Consider the following 23,123-nt stretch of genomic DNA (forward strand, 5'->3'; position numbering starts at 1 on the left):
TTGATTATGATTACTTCCAATGTCATTTACCAGTATCTCCTATTTCCCTTATCCTTTGGTTGCTTCTGTGAAATACCTTTCTAATATGGATATTTTATGTCAAACCTTCTTTGAACTTATATACTTAATAAAAAATTTAATGGACAGCCACATGCAGAAGATTGAAACAAGACCTCTTTCTTACACCATATAAAAAAATAAACTCAAATGGATGAAAGACCTAAATGGAGACAGAAATCCATCAAAATCCTAGAGGAGAGTGCAGGCAGCAACCTCTTTGACCTCAGCCATGGCAACTTCTTGCTAGACACATCTTCAAAGGCATGGGAAACAAAAGCAAAAATGAACTACTGGGACTTCATCAAGAAGAAAAGCTTCTGCACAGCCAAGGAAACAGTTGACAAAACTAAAAGGCAACCTACAGAATGGGAGAAGATATTTGCAATTGTCTTATTAGATAAAGGGCTAGTATTCAAAATCTATAAAGAATTCATTAAACTCAACACCCAAAAAGCAAAAAAATCCAACTAAGAAATGGGCAGAAGACATGAACATTCTCCATAGAACACATACAAATGGCTAACAGACACATGAAACAATGCTCAACATCACTTGGCATTAGGTAAATACAAATCAAAACCACAATAAAATACCACCTCACACCTGTCAGAATGGCTAAAATTAACATCTCAGGAAGCAACAGATGTTTGCAAGGATGTGGAGATAGGGGAACCCTCCTACACTGTTGGTGGGAATGCAAACTGGTACAGCCACTCTGGAAGACAGTATGGAGTTTCCTCAAAAAGTGAAAAATAGAACTACCCTATAACCCAGAAATTGTACTAATAGGTATTTATCCAAAGGATACAAACACTGTGATTTGAAGGGGCACCCCAATGTTTCTAGCAGCAATGTCTAAAACAGCAAAAATATGGAAAGAGTCCAGATGTCCATCAACAGATGAATGGATAAAGAAAATGTGAAAAATAGATACATAGTGGAATATTACTCAGCCATAAAAAAGAATGAAATCTTGCCATTTGCAACAATGTGGGTGGAACTAGAGGGTCTTAGGCAAAGCAAAATAAGTCAGTATGAGAAAGGCAAATACCATACGATTTCATTCAGATATGGACTTTAAGAAATAAAACAGATGAATATAGGAGAAAAGAAGAGAAAATAAAAGACAAAAACAGAGAGGGAGACAAACCATGAGAGTCTCTTAAGTATAGGAAATAAATGGTTGCTGGAGAGGAGGTGGGTGAGGGGATGGGGTAGCTGGGTGATGGACATTTAGGGGGACACTTGATGGAATGAGCATTGTGTATTACATACAATTGATGAATTGCTAAATTCTACCCCTGAAACTAATACATGTTAATTAAATTGAATTTAAAAAAAAAATTTAGAAAAGAAAAAAGTTTAATCATGTCCTGGCATTTGAATAATATTTCAAAGTTCTTTTCAGTCAACACTTTGAATAACCCACTGATTTCACACATCCAGAATGGCTCTTGCTGTGAGTTGGGCGCTTTTTCCTTGATAGGTGATCTCTTGCAGATTTCAGAATTTTCTGCTTACTGTCATTTTCAATTTCAGATTTGCTTTTCCTTTAATGCCCCCTTTTAACATATGGGTCCTTTCTAAGGTCAGTTTCTTATTTTTTAAAAAGAGAAAATTTCCTATTATGCTTTTAAGTATTTTCTTCTATTTTAATTTTTCTCTCCTTCTGGAAATGCTAATATCTAGATAATGACAGTTCTACTCTTCAACCTCAATTTTATTATTTCACTTTCTATTTTTTTATTCTTTCCGCGGAGAGTTTGTCAATCTGCTATTACAAGTTGCTTATTCATTAAGTAGTATATATCGATTCTGCTATTTTCCTATTTATTGTGACATTTCTTGTTCACATGGTTCTTTTTAAAGATCATTTGTTACTGTTGTATTCTGCAAATAGCTTCCCTTAGTTTTGGGGATAGGGAAACAATTTTAAAGTGAATTTACAGACATGTTTTTGACATCTATTAGAGCAAAATTGTACTTCGTGTGGGGTGTGGCTGTAATGTTTTTACTATCATGTGGGTTAGAATCTATGAAGGAAAGAATGCCTATAGACTCCAAAAATCAAACTGTTCATAAAGGCAGGATGCAGTAAGGTCTAATCGAAGTGGTAAAAACTAGGGGCTTCAGGAAAACTAGTGTGTTAATAATAATTTGAGATAAAGGTGATTGTTTGGAAGAGTCTGTATTTGACAAGAGATTCTACTGGGGTCTTCTGTATTCAACAGCTGTGTCCCATAATGGCTTATCGAACCAACCTGAGTTTATTAAAAGGCAACAGTGTTTTTTTTTTTTTTTTTCCTCTCCAAATATAAACATTTCACTTGTTTGGATGATATGTATATGTAATAGGAAGAGACTAACTTGCTATCAAAATCTTGAGCATTTTTATCTTTGTTCTTTCTCTTAGCTGAAGCTAGAAATTACTTCAGAAATCCTTGGTCTAACTATAACATATAAACGAAAGCCTCAACCAGGCAGACTCTAATCTGAGAATCGAAATTTCCAGTCTTTTCTTCCTTAACAGTAAGCCGAGTGAGTGTGGGCGTTGACAGTCGGTCCTTGAGCTCTCCCTGGTGGGCCAGCCTGCGCAGGTGACTGAGCTAAACCACCTCCAGGGGCAGCAGAGCGAGCGGAGAGCCCTGGGCTTTCCAGAGGCGCCCCAGGCGCTTCCCTCTCCAGGAGCGCACTGTCAGCCGCGCTCCGCTGTCCTGCGCGAGCTGCGCCTCCAGCTCCGCAACGCTTCAACTGTTGTTACAACGCCAGCCCAACTCCAAGACAGCGAAGCCATGTTCCTTCTTCTGGTCCTTCTCACCCGACTTGGAGAGCTGCACGCAGATCTCGGTAAATCCAGATGCTTGTTACCTCTCGCTAGCCAGGCTTGCGGAGGCTGGGGGCGGGGGCGGGGGCGGGGCGGACTGCGTACTCTTAGAGACTATGCTTTAGTCCAGGCCACAGGCCCAGACCTTGCCCAGGCCCCGCTATCCCTACCCACTTTCTTCTATGCCCTCTTCGGCATCTATGGCCAAAAAAGCAGAGGTAGCCTCCAGGCAGAAAATATTTTCATGTCTCTGGGATGGTAAAATGGACAAAAATGAAATAATGGGGTCATTAACACAGACAGAACTTTGCTATTCTGGAAATAATTGAATCGCCATAAAAAAACAGTGGTCAGTGTTTGTCAGTGATTCCCTGATTTGGTGACTGCTGTCCTCCACCCGCTCCACTGAACAGATGACTATTCCATTTGGTGTCCTGTATCTTTACCCTGCAAACCATCCCATTTTCTTGATGAACCGGTGTTTCTCTTTTCCACACCTCTTTTACAATATCATAATTTGTTATTCGGTGTTACCTAGTCAAACTGTCAAACTGCCTAACTGAGGGTCTCTCCCTCTCTCTCTCTTTCTCTCTCTATGTGTGTGAACCTATCTGTGTGTAGAGATTGAGAGAGAGAGAAAATAAAAACTTGACATCTTGACAAGGGCCAAGAAATTTGTGGGTAAGAACAACCAGATCAGAAACACAGTGGAAAAGAAGGGTAGATACATAGACTATACCAAAAAATTTTGGTAATGTAGAAAAAGAAATGTGAGATTGGATTTAGAAATGGATAATGTAGGAGTAGGTTGAAAATAACTGCCTATTTTTATTTTAGGTCCTCCTAAAACATTTCTGCAGACCACAGTTCCAGAGAAGTTCTCATCATTTGATACAAAAGGAAATCCAGAAAATAATGTAATTGGGAAATGGTTTTATATCTTAAATTGTGTTAAGTTGCCTTTACTATCGAGACCAAAGTTGCTGAATGGAGGCAGGAACAGAATTCTTGGAGGTAGAGCTGGCAGCTGGAACTTGGTTTACAACAAGGAGCAATTTGAAGTGTATGAATATGTGTGACTTTGTATGTGTGTGTTTCTGCAGATGTGAAGGATTTTAAGGATAGGATCCATCAGCGCCAGAATGAGGGAGAAGCAGACAAAGCACTTGACTCAGAAAATTTAAGGGAATGGTAAAAAATGAATTTCCCCAGGACCAGGATTAAGGTATAGCCAGTGGGGTAAGTCAGGGTCAGATACTGTCTTTCTTTCTTTAAAACTTGATAACTAGTTCATCATGGATTTTTTTCCTCTAATTTTGATTGTCTAAAATATTGTATTGAAATAGTATTCTTTTTTTTAAATTGAGTTTTGCAGTCCTCTACTCCTAGCCCTCATGATTTCCTTCAACTACTTACCTCAGCTTTCAGAGTCTGTGAGGAGCCTGAAAGATGATCTGTTAATTAGCTCATAGAGGAACCTGGATATTATTCTTCTCTATTTCCCCAGGAAAATCTGCTTCTCACATGGTTTCTTCTACCGTAGGATAATCTAATGCTAGTCATAATTGCGGGTCTCCAAATTAATTTTTTTCTTTTTTGTGGTTTTTAAAACCTTCCTTCTGTGTTTTACATAAGGATACACTGTATCAGGGTTCTCCCTCCCCTATTATCTCTAGTTCTCTGAAGGTAAAACTCTCCTCCCCATATTTTATTTCTCTACATTTTCTTTCTGTATTGGGGGTTTTAATTACAACCCACCCTTCCCTGCCCCACCTACTATCCACCAAGTCATGCAAAGTATATGAGTGCCACTCCAGGGTTTTTTTTTTTTTTTTCTGATTGGAAAGAAGGACCTCCGTTGGACTCCTTGTTTAGTTTCCTTCTTCCTGATATTAATAATCCTAACCTTCTCTCTCTTTTATTTATCACTGAGCACAGATGATCTTTGAGTTCACCACTTGTCCAATCTCTAGCATTTTTAAAAAGTCATTTAATAATATGCAAGTTCAATGTGTTTCTTTTAACTTTAACAATTTTAAAAGCTTGCTTTTAATATTTTTTCAACAGAAAACTATTCTTAATGTGGAATGTGATTGTATTTTAATATATTCAATATAACATGAGGGAAGACCTGCAAAAGTAAGAATGCCTGGAAGGCACATAGAGACCTCCCAGATTTAAGAAATAAGAACATGGGTACCCAATTAATTCTGAATTATTTCTAATTACCTGTGCATATGTGCAAAAAGATAAAAAAAGAAGCATTGCATGGGGCATACAAAATCATTTTAAGTACTAAAAGTTATTTGTTGTTGATCTGAAACAAATTATAAGTATTGTTGATTAAGAAAAGAGGTGGAATTGAAACATAAGAAAAGCATTTATTTGGGGTCTCAGAATTGCATTTCAAGAAGCACAGATTCAGTAGCAACCCAAATTGTGTCCCCCCAGGGAACAAAAAAAAGGGGTTTTAAGACAAAAAGGGATGATCCTGTATGTTGTTGACAAAGAATTTTCATTAGTGTTAATGACAGAAAACTAATGTTGGTTGCTAAGACCATCACTAAGCAAAGCCTCTTCCTACAGCAAGTGTTTGATCTGAGTTACTGGAATATCAGCAGTTTGGCCCTGTTCACAGCTGTGGCCTAGTTGAACCATTCCTGGTTCCACCCTGTGAAGATATGCATAAATTCCATTTCCTTAATGTCTTCCTGGATCCATTTTAAAACCCCTTGACATAAGTGACTCCATTTGGTTTCACCTTTCAGAGTATCTAAATATATACTTCTTTTTTGAACTGTATTTCCCTGATGATTTGACTTGCCTTATCAGTTCCTTGTTTTACAGAATTTGCTTATAAAACTCCTAGGAATTATTCCATTTAAATTGTAACACAGTTTCTACAGTGGTCACATACAATTTATTTCATTCTTTTTCTCAATGAACATTTAGTGGTTAAAAAAAACAACAACAACAAAACCCACTGGGCATTAGCACTGTGAAGGTAACAACTCTCATCATTCTTCTTAGCTTGCTTTCGCATTCTTCACCATTATGTTGTATCTTTTAATTTTAAGACAAGCTTTTAAAATGTTGCCTATTGACAAAACCAGAATATTGTCATCCAATTTTATTGCCTTCTTCTTCAACGTTACACAGGATGATTCTACTTCTTCCCATGCTGGAAAGCTATTTAATAATATCCAGATAAAAAATTGAGTCCTTCAAGGGATCAGAACATTTCCAAAGATAGAGCAAGTGCCGTACTAATTATCTACTTCAAGTTGGAGTTTCTCTTCCTATTCATAAAGAATATTTTCCCTTTTGAGAACAGACTTGACACCAGAGGGATGCATTTTGAGGACAGGGCTCAATTCTTTCTTCAGCACAATTTTATACAGGGGAACACTCCAGTATCACTATTTGCTCTTCTTTCAGTTTGTGAAATCCTATTGCTAAAGAGAGAACTCTGAACAAGAAGGGAGTAGGCCTCACTCAATGAGAGATTATTTTAAAAGTCAACAAGAATATTTTGGGCCTTGTTTTAGAATTAAAGCATGATTTCAGTGCTTCAAATAAATCGAGGATTCTTCCAACTGCACTTGTTCAAGAGAGCCAACAGATTTGGTTAATGCAAGAGAATTGAAGAATATTGAACATCAGCAAAATCATATCATAAAAACCTTTCACTCATTTCAGACAGCATAGATGATGAAGCAAGAGAGCAATATCTTGACAATAACCTCACTGTCAAGGGAAAGGACATCAGGTGCTCTTTGATATGGCAAGGACAGATGACACTTAGAATCATTCATGTTTTCCTTCAGTTTCTCTCTCTCTCTCTCTCTCTTTTTAAATTTATTTTTGCAAGAGAGAGAGAGAAAGAGAGAGAATGAGAGAGAGCATGAGTGAAGGGGAGGAGCAGAGGGAGAAGAAGACTCCCCATTAAGCAGGGAGCCTGATGAAGGACTTAATCCCAGGACCCTGCGTCATGGCCCTGCGTCATGACCTGAACTGAAGGTAGATGCTTAACCAACTGAGCCACCTAGGTGCCCAGCTTCAGTTTCAATTAAACATTTTCTGCATATTTATACAAACACCCACAAAGGTTTTTTTTTGTTTGTTTGTTTGTTTGTTTTTGTTTTTTTACTTTTATTACCTCCACAAAAGCAGTATAGTTTTTCTCATTAACTCAGTAAGGGAGTCTCAGCAACAAGTTTGCTATTGTCTTTGAGGTCTTCTTTGGAAGGGATTTTACTTTCAAATAGCCTTATAAACAGGCCCTGTTATCCTTTGAAAAAGGCTGCACAAGCAAAGGAAACATTTTTTCTGCATTGTAGTTACTTGCACCTGACGCTGTGCCCTAACAATTATCGTGTGTAGATCTCTAATGACTTACATAATTGCGTGGGAAGCCATTATAATTCTTTAATTATCACGTGGATTTCAACTGGGCACCTGAAATTTTGCTTGCAATTTTGGAGTCAGAAAATACTTCTGGTAATTATACATTCAAATAGTCATCTAAGTAGAAAGACCAATCATACACTATGTGCAAAACCATTATAGTGTATGTTGCAATTCTTGTATCTTTCCAATTCTTAACCCTCAGAGAAGGTGTTGTATCACCTTCTTTCATACTACATGATGAAATCACTCATCTCTTTTGCTTAGCCATTGGTATGTGTGGGTTTATATTTGACTTTCCACCATTTTTGATGTTAAACACACATACGAAGAACTTCAAAAGGACTCTTTCCCCAGTTGATAAAGTTGTATAGAATTTTGGCATTTGGGATTTAAAATATACATGAAAAATAGATAATAGTCTAAGATATTTAAAAAAGAAATGAAAATATTGAATTTGATGATCTCACAGCTGTGCCAGTGAATCTGTCACAAGTCCAAATTCATAGCTAATCATAAACAAGTTGAACCATTGAAAGGGTTGCAAACTTGTAAAACAGACAATACACTGAACTTGATATGATTCAAAAAAATAATGAGCTTCCAGTTTACCTGTAAGGGCCAGTTGTAAACATAGCCTTCCTGAGCAAACCCAGGGCTAATCTCACAGAAGATTTGGAAAGGCTCATTTTCTGGGATTAGTGGGCTTTCAGAAGGGAGAATTTTTAGGTATGGACATGCTCTCAACTGTGTTAATGTACTTGGTGGAGTAAGGCTCTTGTTGATCACATCTCCAGGGGAGTGAGGCATTTACTGGATGCTTCCCTAGGGTCTAGGGCTCTTACTGATTTGCTGACTTCCAGAAGCTAGTTATTTGTGTGTGGCTATTGGTGACTGGCTGGTTTTCTGATTGTGTGCTCTGCCCAGTTCTAACAGTGTTTACTTGTTCACGACTTGGGACTTTGGCCAAAGAAAGCCTTTCTCTTTCTTGAATATGAAAAACAAATATTTTTAATTCTGAGTCTCTCCTTTTAGATTTCCCTCAGACAAGTCTACATGGAGAGTTGAGAGATCACACAGGTCTTTATTTCTGAAGGGATGATTTTTGCCTTGTATTGCCATTTAAATAATTTAAACACCAGATATTGTAGTGGAAAAGATCTCAGATTATGAAAGTTGTATAATTTATTGAAAAAAAAAGAATATAGAATATTTCAGATGCTCTGACAAGGTCAGTACAGAGCATAGGATAAAAATGGTTAAATTAAGGACATATCCATATGACAGGATGCCTTGCAACTCTAAACGCACACCAAGTTCTATTTAAGAATGAAAAAGAAATAATTTACTTGCACACTTCTGAGTTTCCTAAATGATTTCTTTGAGTTAGGTAAAGGAATTAATGGCAGCCAAGGCTTGTTGTTCCAAATCCTCACATGATTTGATCAAATAGAACACTCATCACCATCTGTTACACACACAAAAAGGGGGCCCACTTAGTTTAGTGGGCAAAGAAAGAAGTAATACTAAGTGCTTTTCCTTTTGTTTTTTCTTCCTTGGTTTCTGGGCTGAAAAGTACGAGGGTAAAACATTTTGCCCTAGAAACTTATATTAATAACAAATGTTGGTAAAATGATGATTCCTTTTAAAGCCCAAATTGACTGAGCCAAGGCTATTTAAGAGAACATTGGAATAGTAAGGTAGAGTCGCAGGGTATTCTCCAACATATCAAATGTACACCAACTGAAGCTGCTCTTTACAACCCCTTGGAACTTGATTTCTATTAATATTCTTTGGTGTTCATGTCCTGGTATCTTATAGGGGTGGTGTAGTGTTTACATGTTGCTGAGTTTTATTTAAATAATAATGTTTGGATACTTTTTTCCACCATAACCACCAGACTCCTTGTTCTCTTTTAGATGAATTTTGTGAATGATGGTGATACACATAATTCCTTCCACAAGAACAACCAAAATGAATAATATGAAAAATCTTTTTCATCATTCCTGCAAATAATAGAGCAAACTAAAGCAAACATATCCATGTACAAAATATGACCTACAATGTTTTTGAGATCCTTGCATCCACCCAACGACCCTGCCCCCATATAGAAGAGTGAAGATGGGAAATTCATTAATTTCTGCTTAGTTAGGAACAGTTATCAGTGTGCTGCAGAATGTCTGCCAATTCTTTCTGGCAATGATGTAATATGTTCATAAGAGGGATTTATATTTCAGTTTCTGTGATTAATTTGATTGAAATTTAGTGTTTTTGAAATACTGCAGAGAGAATGTTTTAGACCTCAAGCATAGATGTATACTACACTCCTTCAATTTCATAGCACACTATGATTAATGGTCCCATCAAGCCCCTTATTATTGTAATTTTTCCCTTATTCCTGGTCCCCCTTCCCATTTCCTTTTTCCATCTGATGATAACCATACCCATGTATTTGATATATTTCTTTATACTTTATACTTGTATATAAATTTGTATTATATTGCAGTAGACAGAATTCTGAGATGTCCTTCAAGAGTCCTGTAGATATGATAGGGTGGTCATTGCATTTGTTACTTTTTTTATGTTTTTTTTTTTTTTGGTGGAGCTTTATTTATTTATTTTTATTTGACAGACAGAGATCACAAGTAGGCAGAGAGGCAGCCAGAGAGAGGGGGAAGCAGGCTCCCCGCTGAGCATAGAGCCTGATGATGCGGGGCTCCATCCCAGGACCCTGGGATCATGACCAGGGCTGAAGGTAGAGGCTTCAACCCACTGAGCCACCCAGGCGCCCCTTGTGGAAGCTTTATATTCCTTGTAACATTTAGACTGTGATCTATCTGGATTTTTTTTTTTTTTTTTCCTGTCGTGAGATAGAGAAATCAAAGTTCATTGTTTTTTCTGTTCACTGTTTTTTCCATACTGAGCAGCATGTATGGAAGAGTGTTATCCTCCTCAGATTACAGTGATGACTTTACTGAAGATCACATAAATACATATTTGTGGCACTTTCAGAATTTTTTATTCTGTGCCATTGGATTGTTGTTTAAAACTTTGGCCCAGATTCCACTGCCCTAATTACTGTAGCTTTGTAAGTCCATATAGGTTGGTATAGACACCTCTTTTTTAATACATTCTTGTCTTGACTATTCTAAGCTCAGTTAACTTGTTCATATCCACAAGTGACCTACTATGATTTTACTGAGTTTTCATTGAATCTATGGATCAACTTAGAGGAAATGGAACAATTTTGAGTCTTCTAATTCATGTACCTGTATATCTTTCCATATATTTTAGCTTTTCTTTCAATAAGTCTTAGTAGTTTTTGGTGTAGATGTCTTGAAAACCTTTTGTTATATTTATTCTCATTTTTTGGAGACATATTTTAATGCTGTGACAAATGGTGGTGTTTCATTAATTTTCTCATTGCTACTTACCTATGAATACAAGCTGGATTATCAAAAGTTGATGAGAATTGTTTTATTATCCTTCATGTGAGATATTTTGATAAATGTTATATGTGCATTTGAGTATTTCTTTTTCAGTGATTATGTGTAGTGTTGCATATATGTCAGAGAAGTTTAATTGACAGTGCTGTCCGAATCTTTGTAGCCCTACTGATATTTCTCTTGGTCCTTAACGTAACTGATGTAATTATAAAATCCCATATACTTTTGAATTGAATATAGTTTTTCTTAGTTTCATCAATTTTTGTTTTATATATAATTTTGGGGATATAATATTAATTTTGTGAAATGTTTAAGATTATAGAATTTTAACTTTTAATTAATGATTTTGTCATTATAAAATGTCCACCTTTGTTTCTTATAATTCATTTTCAATTTTATTATTATATTGCTTGCTATTAATATAGCCACACTATCTTTCTTTTGGGTATTGTTTGCATAGTAGAATTTTTAATCCTTTTATTTTTAGTCTTTTATGTTTAAAATGCTTCTATTTATGAAGTGTATAATAATAACAATTTTTTAAAGGTTTGTTTTATTTATTATTGGAGAGAGAAAGAAAGAGCAAATTGGAATAGAAAGATCTCAAGCAAATTCTGTGCTGAGTGTGGAGCCCAGTACAGGACTGGATTCCATGAGCCTGATATCATGACCCCAGCTGAAATTGAGTCACCTGCTTAACTGACTAAAACACAGGAGTGCCCCATATAATTATTATTTTTAAACCCACTTTGTTTTTCTTAATTTTTCCTTTCTTCTGTTGTTTGTAATCCATGATGTAATTATTATTCTAATTTATCTCTTTAGGCTATTACTGATGCATTCTTTTATTATTCTTTTAATGACTACCCTTGTGATTACTAAATTTATATTTTTACCATTCCCTGAATAACTCATGGACCTTAAAACTTTACTCCTTATTTATGTTCTTTTTGTTATTTGTGCCATTATTATCTACTTTACAACTATGTATTTTTTTTTAATGCCAAAAGCACTTATTATCACTATTTAAAACAAAGGATATTCACTTAAATTTACCAACAACTTATTTTCTCCTATGGTTTTCATTCTCTTACATTTTTCATGATTCTATCTTGAAGCAATTTCCTATTTATAAAAAGAACACAGTATTTTTAGTATTTCTTTCAGTGCAGGTGTGCTGGCAATGAATTCTCTCATTTTCTTTTTGAAGAAATATGTTTATTTTGCTTGCATATCTGCTGGGTATCTTTGCTGGATATACGCTCTTGGTTGACTATCCTTTTCTTTAAGGACTTTAAAGATGTCATTCCTTTGCCTGATAGAGTTCATCATTTCTGTGGGAGACTTAGGCATACTTATTTAAAAGTCTTTTAGAAATAACGTTCCCTTTCTCTCTTGTTGCTGTTTAAATATGTGCTTCTGTCTTTTTGTTTTAGTTGTTTGAGTATGATATACCTAGGTTTGTTTTCTTTGTATTCATTTTGTTTGGGATTAATAAGAGTAGGAGAGTGTGGGTTGATACCTTTCATAATAAGCTTTGGAAAATCTCAGGATTAATTCCTCAAATTTCTTTCTTTCCTGATCTCTATCTTCTCTTGTTTTTCTTGGACTATAATTACATGAATGTTAGATTTTTTTAATGGGTTACACTTCTCTTATTTTCTTCTCGGTATTTTTTTCTTTGTACTTCAATCTAAATATTTTCTACTTATTGGTATTCGTGTTTACTAATTCTGTCTTCTACTCCTTCTGATCTTCTGTAAAACCCTTTCTGTTGAATTTTTAGTAGCAGGTATTACAATTTTTCTGCTCTAGAATTTCAGTTTGTTTATTAGATATTCTACCTTTCTGAAATTCTCCATATTTTTCTCGCAAGTCATGGTTAATATATATATATTACCTGTAGCTTTGTTATTACTCCCTATTTTTTATTTGGTTTTTGGTAATTTGATCCTGTTATTGCGTATTTCTTAAATTTTTTTTATTGAAAATAGGTGTATTGCTTTCAAAGAAATGCTTAAAAAGTAACACTTGGCTTAATCAACAGAAATGTTATTGTCTCACAGTTCAACAAAAGAGGCTAGAAGTCCAAGATCAGAATGTTGGCAGGGTTGGTTCTTTCTGAAGACTGGGAGGAGGAATTTGCCTCAGGCATCTCTTGTTGGCTTATAGATAGAGTCTTCTCCTTGCAAATCTTGACATGGCATTCCCCTTTGTGTATCTCTGTGTTTAAATTTCCCCTCTTTATAAGGACACCGGTTATATTGGATTAAGACCCAACCTAGTAACCTAACTTAACTACTTCTATAAGGATGCTATCTTTGAATAAAATCATATTCCAAGGTCCTTGGTTAGAAATTCACAAATAAATTTGGAAGGAGGGAGACAATTCAACCCAACCCATTCAATGCAACATTTGCATTCAATGCAGCATTCAATGCAACCCATTTGGATGCTGTGTTTGAAACATTATAGAAGCTCTAGATGATGTCTTTGAAGTTTCTTTTCTCTTCCTGACAATTTCATACATTTCTTATTTACATTCTGGGTTGTTTTGTAAGCTATGTGGATTTAAAATTTTATTGATGCTATCATTTTCCCTTTTATTTTTCATCATATTTGTTGAATAATGGTATTTTTAGAGGGGACAATTCTCAGGATCCTCACCAGATATCTACAGTGTCATTCAAATGACTCTTCAGAACATTTATCTGTTGCAAAGAATCTCGTGGTATTGTAATACAAAGTTGAGGACCTGAAAACTTTTCAATGGCTATTTCTTTTGTTAAAATAATTTTTTAAAATTAGCAAAATAAATAATTTTGTGAATGTTTTATTTTCTGTTGTATTCTGGTGGGTTCTCTAGATGTGTGTCTGCTCCTCCTCTCTTGTCTCCAACATTCTATTCCAGAGGCATGCCATTGCTTATGTGGATAAGCAAAGTGCTATGGTACTTACTATGCTATATTGCTAGAGGTATAGTGCATTTCTTATAGTGCTATCTTTTAGGAGTATTTCTTCCATGGAGCAGTATTTCTTCCAATTTACTTTTTAGTAGGTCTGGGAGTAAACAAGTAATATGTTCTTTCAAGTGAGGTAGTATCTTTGGTATTTGCTTTGGGCATAGTGAAGGGTGATATATGTCTAAGCCAAAGGATAACAATCATCAGGCAAACTTTTCCCTCAGAAATATTAGGGTGAATAATAGGCATGTGAGGACTAGTATGTAGTTCTCAATTTAGAATTCTGAAGCTTTGCTATCACACAGGAAGGGAAGCATATATAATAGTTATACAATAATTATTAATTTTATCAGTATTTTTAAAGGCATAACTCAGAAAATACATTATTTAGGATAAATTATTTGCAAGTATTATTCTGATTTTTTGGATACTCATGTTACAGATTGCTTATATCATTACAATAAAAGGAAAGCCATATTTTGTCCATCTCACAAAACAGTAAGTAACTATTTTATCCTTTCAAATTTTAATTGTTTGGTTTCTTGATTTTTGAAAATAGGTATGAATAGAATCATTTCAATTCAAATGTGTACTGATATCTGTATATATGTGTTACTAATTGTATACTGATTTTTGGGTAAAAGCATAGGTATACAAAGGTAAACCATGGTCCACAGTGAATTTGCATATTCAGACAAACTAATGGAGAGGGGGGAATTTTATTGTAATATAGTATTGTAAAAAATGTGTAAGTAATATTCTTTGGAAATCAAGAAAGATTTTTTGGAAAGAGGTAAAAGATAATTTGTAGCTTGACAGAAGATAACTTGTGAGCTCTGTAAAGAAATGAGGTAGTTTAGAGATTTCTTCTGTTTAGAGGAAATCATCTGCAAAACATGGGAGTATGAGAGTGAATTCTGTGGTGTGCAAGAAGTCCACATGAATTACTAAAGAGTATATTTCTGTGGAGGATAGAAGTAAGAGATTTTGGAAAATAGGCAGGAGCCAGGTTGTAGAAGATCTGTAATGCCATGATAAGGATATTGGAAGCCAAAAATGTTTTGAAGCATGTACTTTACAGTCTCATTGAGAGTTTAGGTGGTTTTTAAGGAAGAAGAAGTTGAGGTAAGGTATCTGATTATAAACATGAGTGATGATGGTGGCTTGAACAATGGCATTGGTCATAGAAAGAAAAATTCAGTAGACTTCAAAGGTGGATTTGTTAGAGTGATTGAGAAAAAGTGTGGATAATTTAGTTGTTGCTTAAGAAAGTGGGTAGTTTATAATTAATTAAATGAGAAACAAGTGAAATATATGTGTGAGGGAGGGGAGAGTTTGGTTTGCAGTACCTTATAAGATATCCAAGTGGATTTTCTCCATTAACTATATGAATACAGGAATTTGAATCTCCAAGGAGAGAATGACAAAAGTATATAGATTTAGCAGTAATCAATAGTTTGGTTGTAATATAGAAAAAGAGTTTATAGAGTGCTTATAAATAGACCGGTGACTGAAGACTGAATCCTAGAAATGAGGTAGCCCTAGAAAACATCAATGTTTCTGAGATAAGGATAATAAAAGAGAGTGGCCAACATGGAAGATCAAGCTGGAAGGGTTAGGGAGGTAAGAAGAGAAGCAGAAGAGTTATGTGTGATCTAAATTAAGTGATTAGACTAACTTGTCAGAGCTTTCAAAATAATGGCTGAAGTCCAAGGCAATGATTTTAAAATTGCCTTTTGGATCTGACATTGTGGTGGCTTTCAATCTTTTCCAGAGTAGTTTCCGGGTGAATAAGAATTGATAAAGTGGAGAAACTATGTGTAGACTACTCTTTTGGTGGAATCCATTGAGAATTGAAAAAATATAAAGAATAGCGAGAGTAGGAAACAAGGTCAAGGGAGAATTATTTATGAAGGTAATGATTTCATAATAAACTTTTTAATAGGATTAAAGTAAAAAAATATAGAGGAATAGTTTGAAATAACAGGATTGAAAAAGTATATATTTTCAATATATGGCACAGATGGGATTGGTAGCACAAGTGTAAGGGTGTGCTTTCAACAACAGAAGTAGTTATCTTCTGGAAATAAAGAGAAGGAATGAGATGGGTACAGGTGATCTGAAACCAAAGTGACTTGTAGGTTACATGGGATGATTGGCAGAAGTGTCAAGATTCTGAATTGTTACTGAGGAGAATGAAGGAAAATCTGACAATGGTTATTGGGACCTTGGTACTTAGTTAAGCTTAGCGAATATGAGTATGTAGTAATGCCAAGAAAACCTTTTTATTTTTTTATTTTATTTTATTTTTTTATGTTGGAGCATTTTTTTTCTTTTTTTTAAATTTAATTTTATTTTTTCAGTGTTCCAAGATTCAGTGATTATGCACCACACCCAGTGCTGCAAGCAGTACCTGCTCTCCTTAATACGGGCTCACCCTTAACCCTCACCTTCCTCCCCTCCAAAGCCCTCAGTTTGTTTCAGAGTCCAGTCTCTCATGGTTCCTCTTCCCCTCCTGATTTCTCAAATTCACTTTTCCTTTCCTTCTCCTAATGTCCTCCATGTTATTCCTTATGCTCCACAAGTAAGTGAAACTATATGGTAATTGACTCTTTCAGCTTAATTTTACTCAGCATAATCTCTTCCTGTCCCATCCATGTTGATACAAAAGTTGGGTATTCATCCTTTCTGATGGAGGCTTAATACTCCATTGTATATATGAACCATATCCTCTTTACCCATTCAACATTTGAAGGGCATCTTGGCTCTTCCCACAGTTTGGCGATTGTGGCCATTGCTGCTATGAACATTGAGGTACATTATGGCCCTTCTTTTCACCAAATCTATATCTTTGGGGTAAATTCCCAGTAGTGCGGTTGCAGGGCCTTGGGTAGCTCTATTTTTCATTTCTTAAGGAATCTCCAGATTGTTTTCCAAAGTGGCTGTGCCAAGTTTCATTACCCCCAACAGTAAGAGGGTTCCCCTTTCTCCACATTCTCTTCAACACTTGTTGTCTCTTGTCTTGTTAATTTTGGCCATTCTGACTGGTATAAGGTGGTATCTCAGTGTGGTTTTGATTTGAATCTCCCTGATGGCTAAAGATGATGAACATTTTTTCATGTGCTTTTTAGCCATTTGTATGTCCTTTTTAAAGGAGAAGTTCCTGTTCATGTCTTCTGCCATTTTTAAATGTGATCATCTGTTTTGTTTGTGTTGTGTTTTAGGAGTTCTTTATAGATTTTGGATATCAGCCCTTTGTCTGTAGTGTCATTTGCTAATCTCTTCTCCCATTCTGAGGGTGGCCTCTTTGTTTTGTTGGCTGTTTCCTTTGCTGTGCAGGAGCTTTTATCTTCATTGAAGTCCAAAAGTTTCATATTTGCTTTTGTTTCCTTTGCCTTTGGAGACATGTCTTGAAAAAGTTGCTGTGGCCGATGTTGAAGAGGTTATTGTCTATGTTCTCTCTAGGATTTTGATAGATTCCTGCCTCATATTGAGGTATTTTATCCATTTCAAGTTTGTCTTTGTATATGGTCTAAGAGAGTGGTTGAGTTTCTTTCTTCTATGCATAGCTGTCCAATTTCCCCAGCACCATTTATTGAAGAGACTGTCATTTTTCCACTGGATATTTTTTCCTGCTTTGTTGATTATTTGACCTTAGCACTGAGGGTACATATCTGGGCTCTACTCTGTATTTTTGGTCTATGTGTCTGTTTCTGTGCCAGTACAATGCTGTCTTGGTGATCACAGCTTTTTGTAAATCTTGAAATGTGATGGCTCAGCTTTGTTTTTCTTTTTCACATTTCCTTATCAATTCAGGGTCTTTTATGGTTCCATACAAATTTTAGGGTTGTTTGTTCCAGCACTTTGAAAAATGTCAGTGGAATTTTGATCAGGATGGCATTGAAAGTATAGATTGCTCTGGGCAGTATAGACATTTTAACAATATTTATTCTTCCAATCCATGAGCATGGAATACTTTTCCATCTTTTTTTTTTCTTTTAAAAATTTTTTTCTATTTTTTATAAACATATAATGTATTATTAGCCCCAGGGGTACAGGTCTGTGAATCGCCAGGTTTACACACTTCACAGCACTCAACATAGCATATACCCTCCCCAGTGTACATAACCCCACCACCCTCTCTCGACCCCCCTCCCCCCAGCAACCCACAGTTTGTTTTGTGAGATTAAGATTCTCTTATGGTTTGTCTCCCTCCCTATCCCATCTTGTTTCATTTATTCTTTTCCTACCTCCCAAACCTCCCATGTTGACTCTCAACTTCCTCATATCAGGGAGATCATGATAATTGTCTTTCTCTGATTGACTTTTGCTAAGCATAATACCCTCTAGTTCCAACAATGTCGTCACAAATGGCAAGATTTCATTTCTTTTGATGGCTGCATAGTATTGATTGTGTATATATATCACATCTTCTTTCTTCATTCATCTGTTGATGGACATCTAGGTTCTTTCCATAGTTTGGCTATTGTGGACATTGCTGCTATAAACATTCGGATGCATGTGCCCCTGCCCCTTCGGATCACTACGTTTGTATCTTTAGGGTGAATACCCAGTAGTGCAATTGCTGGGTCATAGAGTAAGTCTATTTTCAACTTTTTGAGGAACCTTCATGCTGTATTACAGAGTGGTTGCATAAGCTTGCATTCCTGTGTAGGAGGGTTCCCCTTTCTCCACATCCTTGCCAGCATCTGTCATTTCCTGACTTGTTTATTTTAGCCGTTCTGACTGGTATGAGGTGGTATCTCATTGTGATTTTGATCTGTAGTTCCCTGATGCCGAGTGATGTGGAGCATTTTTTCATGTGTCTGTTGGCCATCTGGATGTCTTCTTTGCAGAAATGTCTGTTCATGTCCTCTGCCCATTTCTTGATTGGATTATTTGTTCTTTGGGTGTTGAGATTGCTAAGCTCTTTATAGATTTTGAATACTAGCCCTTTATCTGATATGTCGTTTGCAAATATCTTCTCCCATTCTGTGTCTTTTGGTTTTGTTAACTGTTTCCTTGGCTGTGCAAAAGCTTTTGATCTTGATGAAATCCCAATAGTTCATTTTTGCCCTTGCTTCCCTTGCCTGTGGCACTGTTCCTAGGAAGAAGTTGCTGTGGCTGAGGTCGAAGAGGTTGCTGCCTATGTTCTCCTCAAGGATTTTGATGGATTCTTTTCTCACATTGAGGTCCTTCATCCATTTTGAGTCTATTTTCATGTGTGGTGTAAAGAAATAGTCCAATTTCACTTTTCTACATGTGGCTGTCCAATTTTCCCAGCACCATTTGTTGAAGAGGCTGTCTTTTTTCCATTGGACATTCCTTCCTGCTTTATTGAAGATTAGTTGACCATAGAGCTGAGGGTCTATTTCTGGGCTTGCTCTCTATTCTGTTCCATTGATCTATGTGTCTGTTTTTGTGCCAGTACTATACTGTATTGATGATGATAGCTTTGTAATAGAGCTTGAAGTCTGGAATTGTGATGCCACCAACTTTGGCTTTCTTTTTCAATATTCCTTTGGCTATTCGAGGTCTTTTCTGGTTCCATATAAATTTTAGGAATATTTGTTCCATTTCTTTGAAAAAAATGGGTGGTATTTTGATAGGAATTGCATTAAATGTGTAGATTGCTTTAGGTAGCAAAGACATTTTCACAATATTTATTCTTCCAGTCCAGGAACATGGAACATTTTTCCATTTCTTTGTGTCTTCCTCAATTTTTTTCGTGAGTACTTTATAGTGTTTTGAGTATAGATTCTTTGCCTCTTTGGTTAGGTTTATTCCTAGGTGTCTTGTGGTTTTGGGTGCATTTGTAAATGGGATGGACTTCCTCATTTCTCTTTCTTCTGTCTTGTTGTTGGTGTAAAGAAATGCAACTGATTTCTGTGCATTGATTTTGTATCCTGACACTTTACTGAATTCCTGTACAAGTTCTAGCAGTTCTGGAGTGGAGTCTTTGGGTTTTCCACATATAGTATCATATCATCTGCAAAGAGTGATAGTTTGACTTCTTGTTTGCCGATTTGGATGCCTTTTAATTTCTTTTTGTTGTCTGATTGCCGAGGCTAGGACTTCTAGTACTATGTTGAATAGTACTGGTGATAATGAACATCCCTGCCGTGTTCCTGATCTTAGCAGAAAAGCTTTCAGTTTTTCTCCATTGAGAATGATATTTGTGGTGGGTTTTTCATAGATGGCTTTGATAATATTGAGGTATGTGCCCTCTATCATAAACTTTGAAGAGTTTTGATCAGGAAGGGATGCTGTACTTTGTCAAATGCTTTTCAGCATCTATTGAGAGTATCATATGGTTCTTGTTCTTTCTTTTATTAATGTATTGTATCACATTAATGATTTGCAGATGTTGAACAAAACTTGCAGCCTTGAAATAAATCCCACTTGGCCGTGATGAATAATCCTTTTAATGTACTGTTGGATCCTATTGGTTAGTATTTTGGTGAGAATTTTCGCATCTGTGTTCATCAAGGATATTGGTCTGTAATTCTCTTTTTTGATGGGATCCTTGTCTGGTTTTGGGATCAAGGTGATCCTGGCCTCATATAATGAGTTTGGAAGTTTTCCTTCCATTTCTATTTTTTGGAACAGTTTCAGGAGAATAGGAATTAGTTCTTCTTTAAATGTTTGGTAGAATTCCCCCGGGAGGCCATCAGGCCCTGGGCTTTTGTTTGTTTGGAGATTTTTGATGACTGTTTCAGTCTCTTTACTGGTTCAGGTTTTCTATTTCTTCCTGGTTCCGTTGTGGTAGTTTATATGTCTCTAGGAATGCATCCATTTCTTCCAGATTGTCAAATTTGTTGGTGTAGAGTTGCTCATAGTATGTTTTTATAATTGTTTGTACTTATTTGGTGTTGGTTGTGATTTCTCCTCTTTCATTCATGATTTTATTTATTTGTGTCCTTTCTCTTTTCTTTTTGATAAGTCTGGCCAGGGGTTTATCAATTTTATTAATTCTTTCAAAGAACCAGCTCCTAGTTTCATTGATTTGTTCTATTGGTTTTTTTGGTTCCTATTTTATCGATTTCTTCTCTGATCTTTATTATTTCTCTTCTACTACTGGGTTTAGGCTTTCTTTGTTCTTTCTTCAGCTCCTTTCGGTGTAGAGTTAGGTTGTGTATTTGAGACCTTTCTTGTTTCTTGAGAAACTCTTGTATTGCTATATATTTTCCTCTCAGGACTGCCTTTGCTTGGTCCCACAGATTTTGAACCATTGTTTTCATTATCATTTGTTTCCATAAATTTTTTCAATTTCCTGGTTGACCCATTCATTCTTTAGAAGGATGCTGTTTAGTCTCCATGTATTTGGGTTCTTTCCAAATTTCCTCTTGTGATTGAGTTCTAGCTTCAGAGCATTGTGGTCTGAAAATATGTAGGGAGTGATCCCAGTCTTTTGATACTGGTTGAGACCTGATTTATGACTCAGGATGTGATCTATTCTGGAGAATGTTCCATGCGCACTAGAGAAGAATGTGTATTCTGTTGCTTTGGGATGGAATGTTCTGAATATATCTGTGATGTCCATCTTTTCCAGTGTGTCATTTAAGGCCTTTATTCCCATGTTGATCTTTTGCTTGTATGATCTGTCCATTTCAGTGAGGGGAGTGTTAACGTTCCCTACTATTATTGTCGATGTGTTTCTTTGATTTTGTTATTAATAGATTTATATATTTGGCTGCTCCCATTTTAGGGGCATAGATATTTAAAATTGTTAGATATTCTTGTTGGACAGACCCTTTGAGTATGATATGGTGTCCTTCCTCATTTCTTATTATAGTCTTTGGCTTAAAATTTAATTGATCTGATATAAGGATTGCCACCCCAGCTTTCTTCTGATGTCCATTAGCATGGTAAATTGTTTTCCACCCCTCACTTTAAATCTGGAGGTGTCTTTGTATCTAAAATGAATTTCTTGTAGGCAGCATATTGGTGGGTTTTGTTTTTTTTCTCCATTCTGATACCCTGTGTCTTTTGATTGGGGCATTTAGCCCATTTACATTCAGGGTAGCTATTAAGAGATATGAATTTAGTGCCATTGTATTGCCTGTAAGGTGACTGTTACTGTATATTGTCTCTGTTCCTTTCTGATCTGCTACTTTTAGGGTCTCTCTTTGCTTAGAGGATCCCTTGCAATGTTTCCTATAGAGCTGGTTTGGTGTTTGCAAATTCTTTCAATTCCATTTGTTTGTCCTGGAAGCTTTTTATTTCTCCTTGTGTTTTCAAAGATAGCCTAGCTGGATATTGTATTCTTGGCTGCATGTTTTCTTGTTTAGTGCTCTTAACATATCATGCCAGTTCTTTCTGGCCTGCCAGGTCTCTGTGGATAAGTCCTCTGCCAATCTAATCTTTTTACCATTGTATGTTACAGACTTCTTTTCCCAGACTGTTTTCAGGATTTTCTCTTTGTCGCCAAGACTTGTAAATTTTACTATTAGGTGATGGGGTGTGGACCTTTTCTTATGGATTTTGAGGGGGGTTCTCTGCAGCTCCTGGATTTTGATGCCTGTTCCTTTTGCCATATTAGGGAAATTCTCTACAACGACTCTCTCCAATATACCTTCTACTCCCCTCTCTCTTTCTTCTCTTGGAATCCCAATTATTCTAATGTTTCATCTTAAGGTGTCACTTATTTCTTGAATTCTCCCCTCATGGTCTAGTATTTGTTTGTCTCTCTTTTGCTCAGCTTCTTTATTCTCTGTCATTTGGTCTTCTGTATCACTTATTACTTTCTTCTGCCTCATTTGTCCTGAGCAGTAGGAGCCTCCATTTTTTTTACTGCTAGCTTTTTTATTTCAACTTGGTTAGATTTTATTTCTTTTATTTCTCCAGAAAGGGCTTTTATCTCTCTGAAAAGGGTTTCTCTTATATCTTCCATGCCTTTTTCGAGCCTGGCTAGCACCTTGAGAATCATCATTCTGAACTCTAGATCTGACATATTACCAATGTCTGCATTGATTAGGTCCCTAGCCTTTGGTACTGCCTCTTGTTCTTTTTTTGTGTGGTGAGTTTTTCTGCCTTGTCATTTTATCCAGATAAGAATATATGAAGGAACAAATAAAGTACTAAAAGGGTGGCAAAGACCCCAGGAAAATGTGCTTTAACCAAATTAGAAGAGACTGAAAATCATGGGGGGAGAAAGGGGATAAAAAGTTCAGAGGAAAAAAAAACAATTAAAAAAAGAAAACAAATTGGACAGCCACATGCAGAAAAATGTAATTGGACCACTTCCTTACACCACACACAAAAATAGACTCAAAATGGATGAAGGACCTCAATGTGCGAAAGGAATCCATCCAAATCCTTGAGGAGAACACAGGCAGCAACCTCTTCGACCTCAGCCGCAGCAACATCTTCCTAGTAACAACGCCAAAGGCAAGGGAAGCAAGGGCAAAAATGAACTATTGG

The 23,123-nt window shown here is 36.1% G+C and overlaps 1 protein-coding gene across 1 annotated transcript in view; it reads left to right on the plus strand.

The window, feature by feature from the left end:
- The first annotated feature begins 1,507 nt into the window (after positions 1-1,507).
- The window catches only part of LOC132006446 (disintegrin and metalloproteinase domain-containing protein 5-like), a 145,052-nt gene continuing 123,436 nt past the window's right edge, over positions 1,508-23,123 (plus strand). The window contains exons 1-4 of the mRNA XM_059384216.1: positions 1,508-1,519; positions 2,619-2,907; positions 3,722-3,898; positions 3,988-4,075. Coding sequence (XP_059240199.1) covers positions 1,508-1,519; positions 2,619-2,907; positions 3,722-3,898; positions 3,988-4,075 — 566 coding nt within the window. The remainder of the gene's footprint in view (positions 1,520-2,618; positions 2,908-3,721; positions 3,899-3,987; positions 4,076-23,123) is intronic.

The sequence above is a fragment of the Mustela nigripes genome, chromosome 18, assembly GCF_022355385.1.
Source record: "Mustela nigripes isolate SB6536 chromosome 18, MUSNIG.SB6536, whole genome shotgun sequence".
NCBI lineage: Eukaryota > Metazoa > Chordata > Mammalia > Carnivora > Mustelidae > Mustela > Mustela nigripes.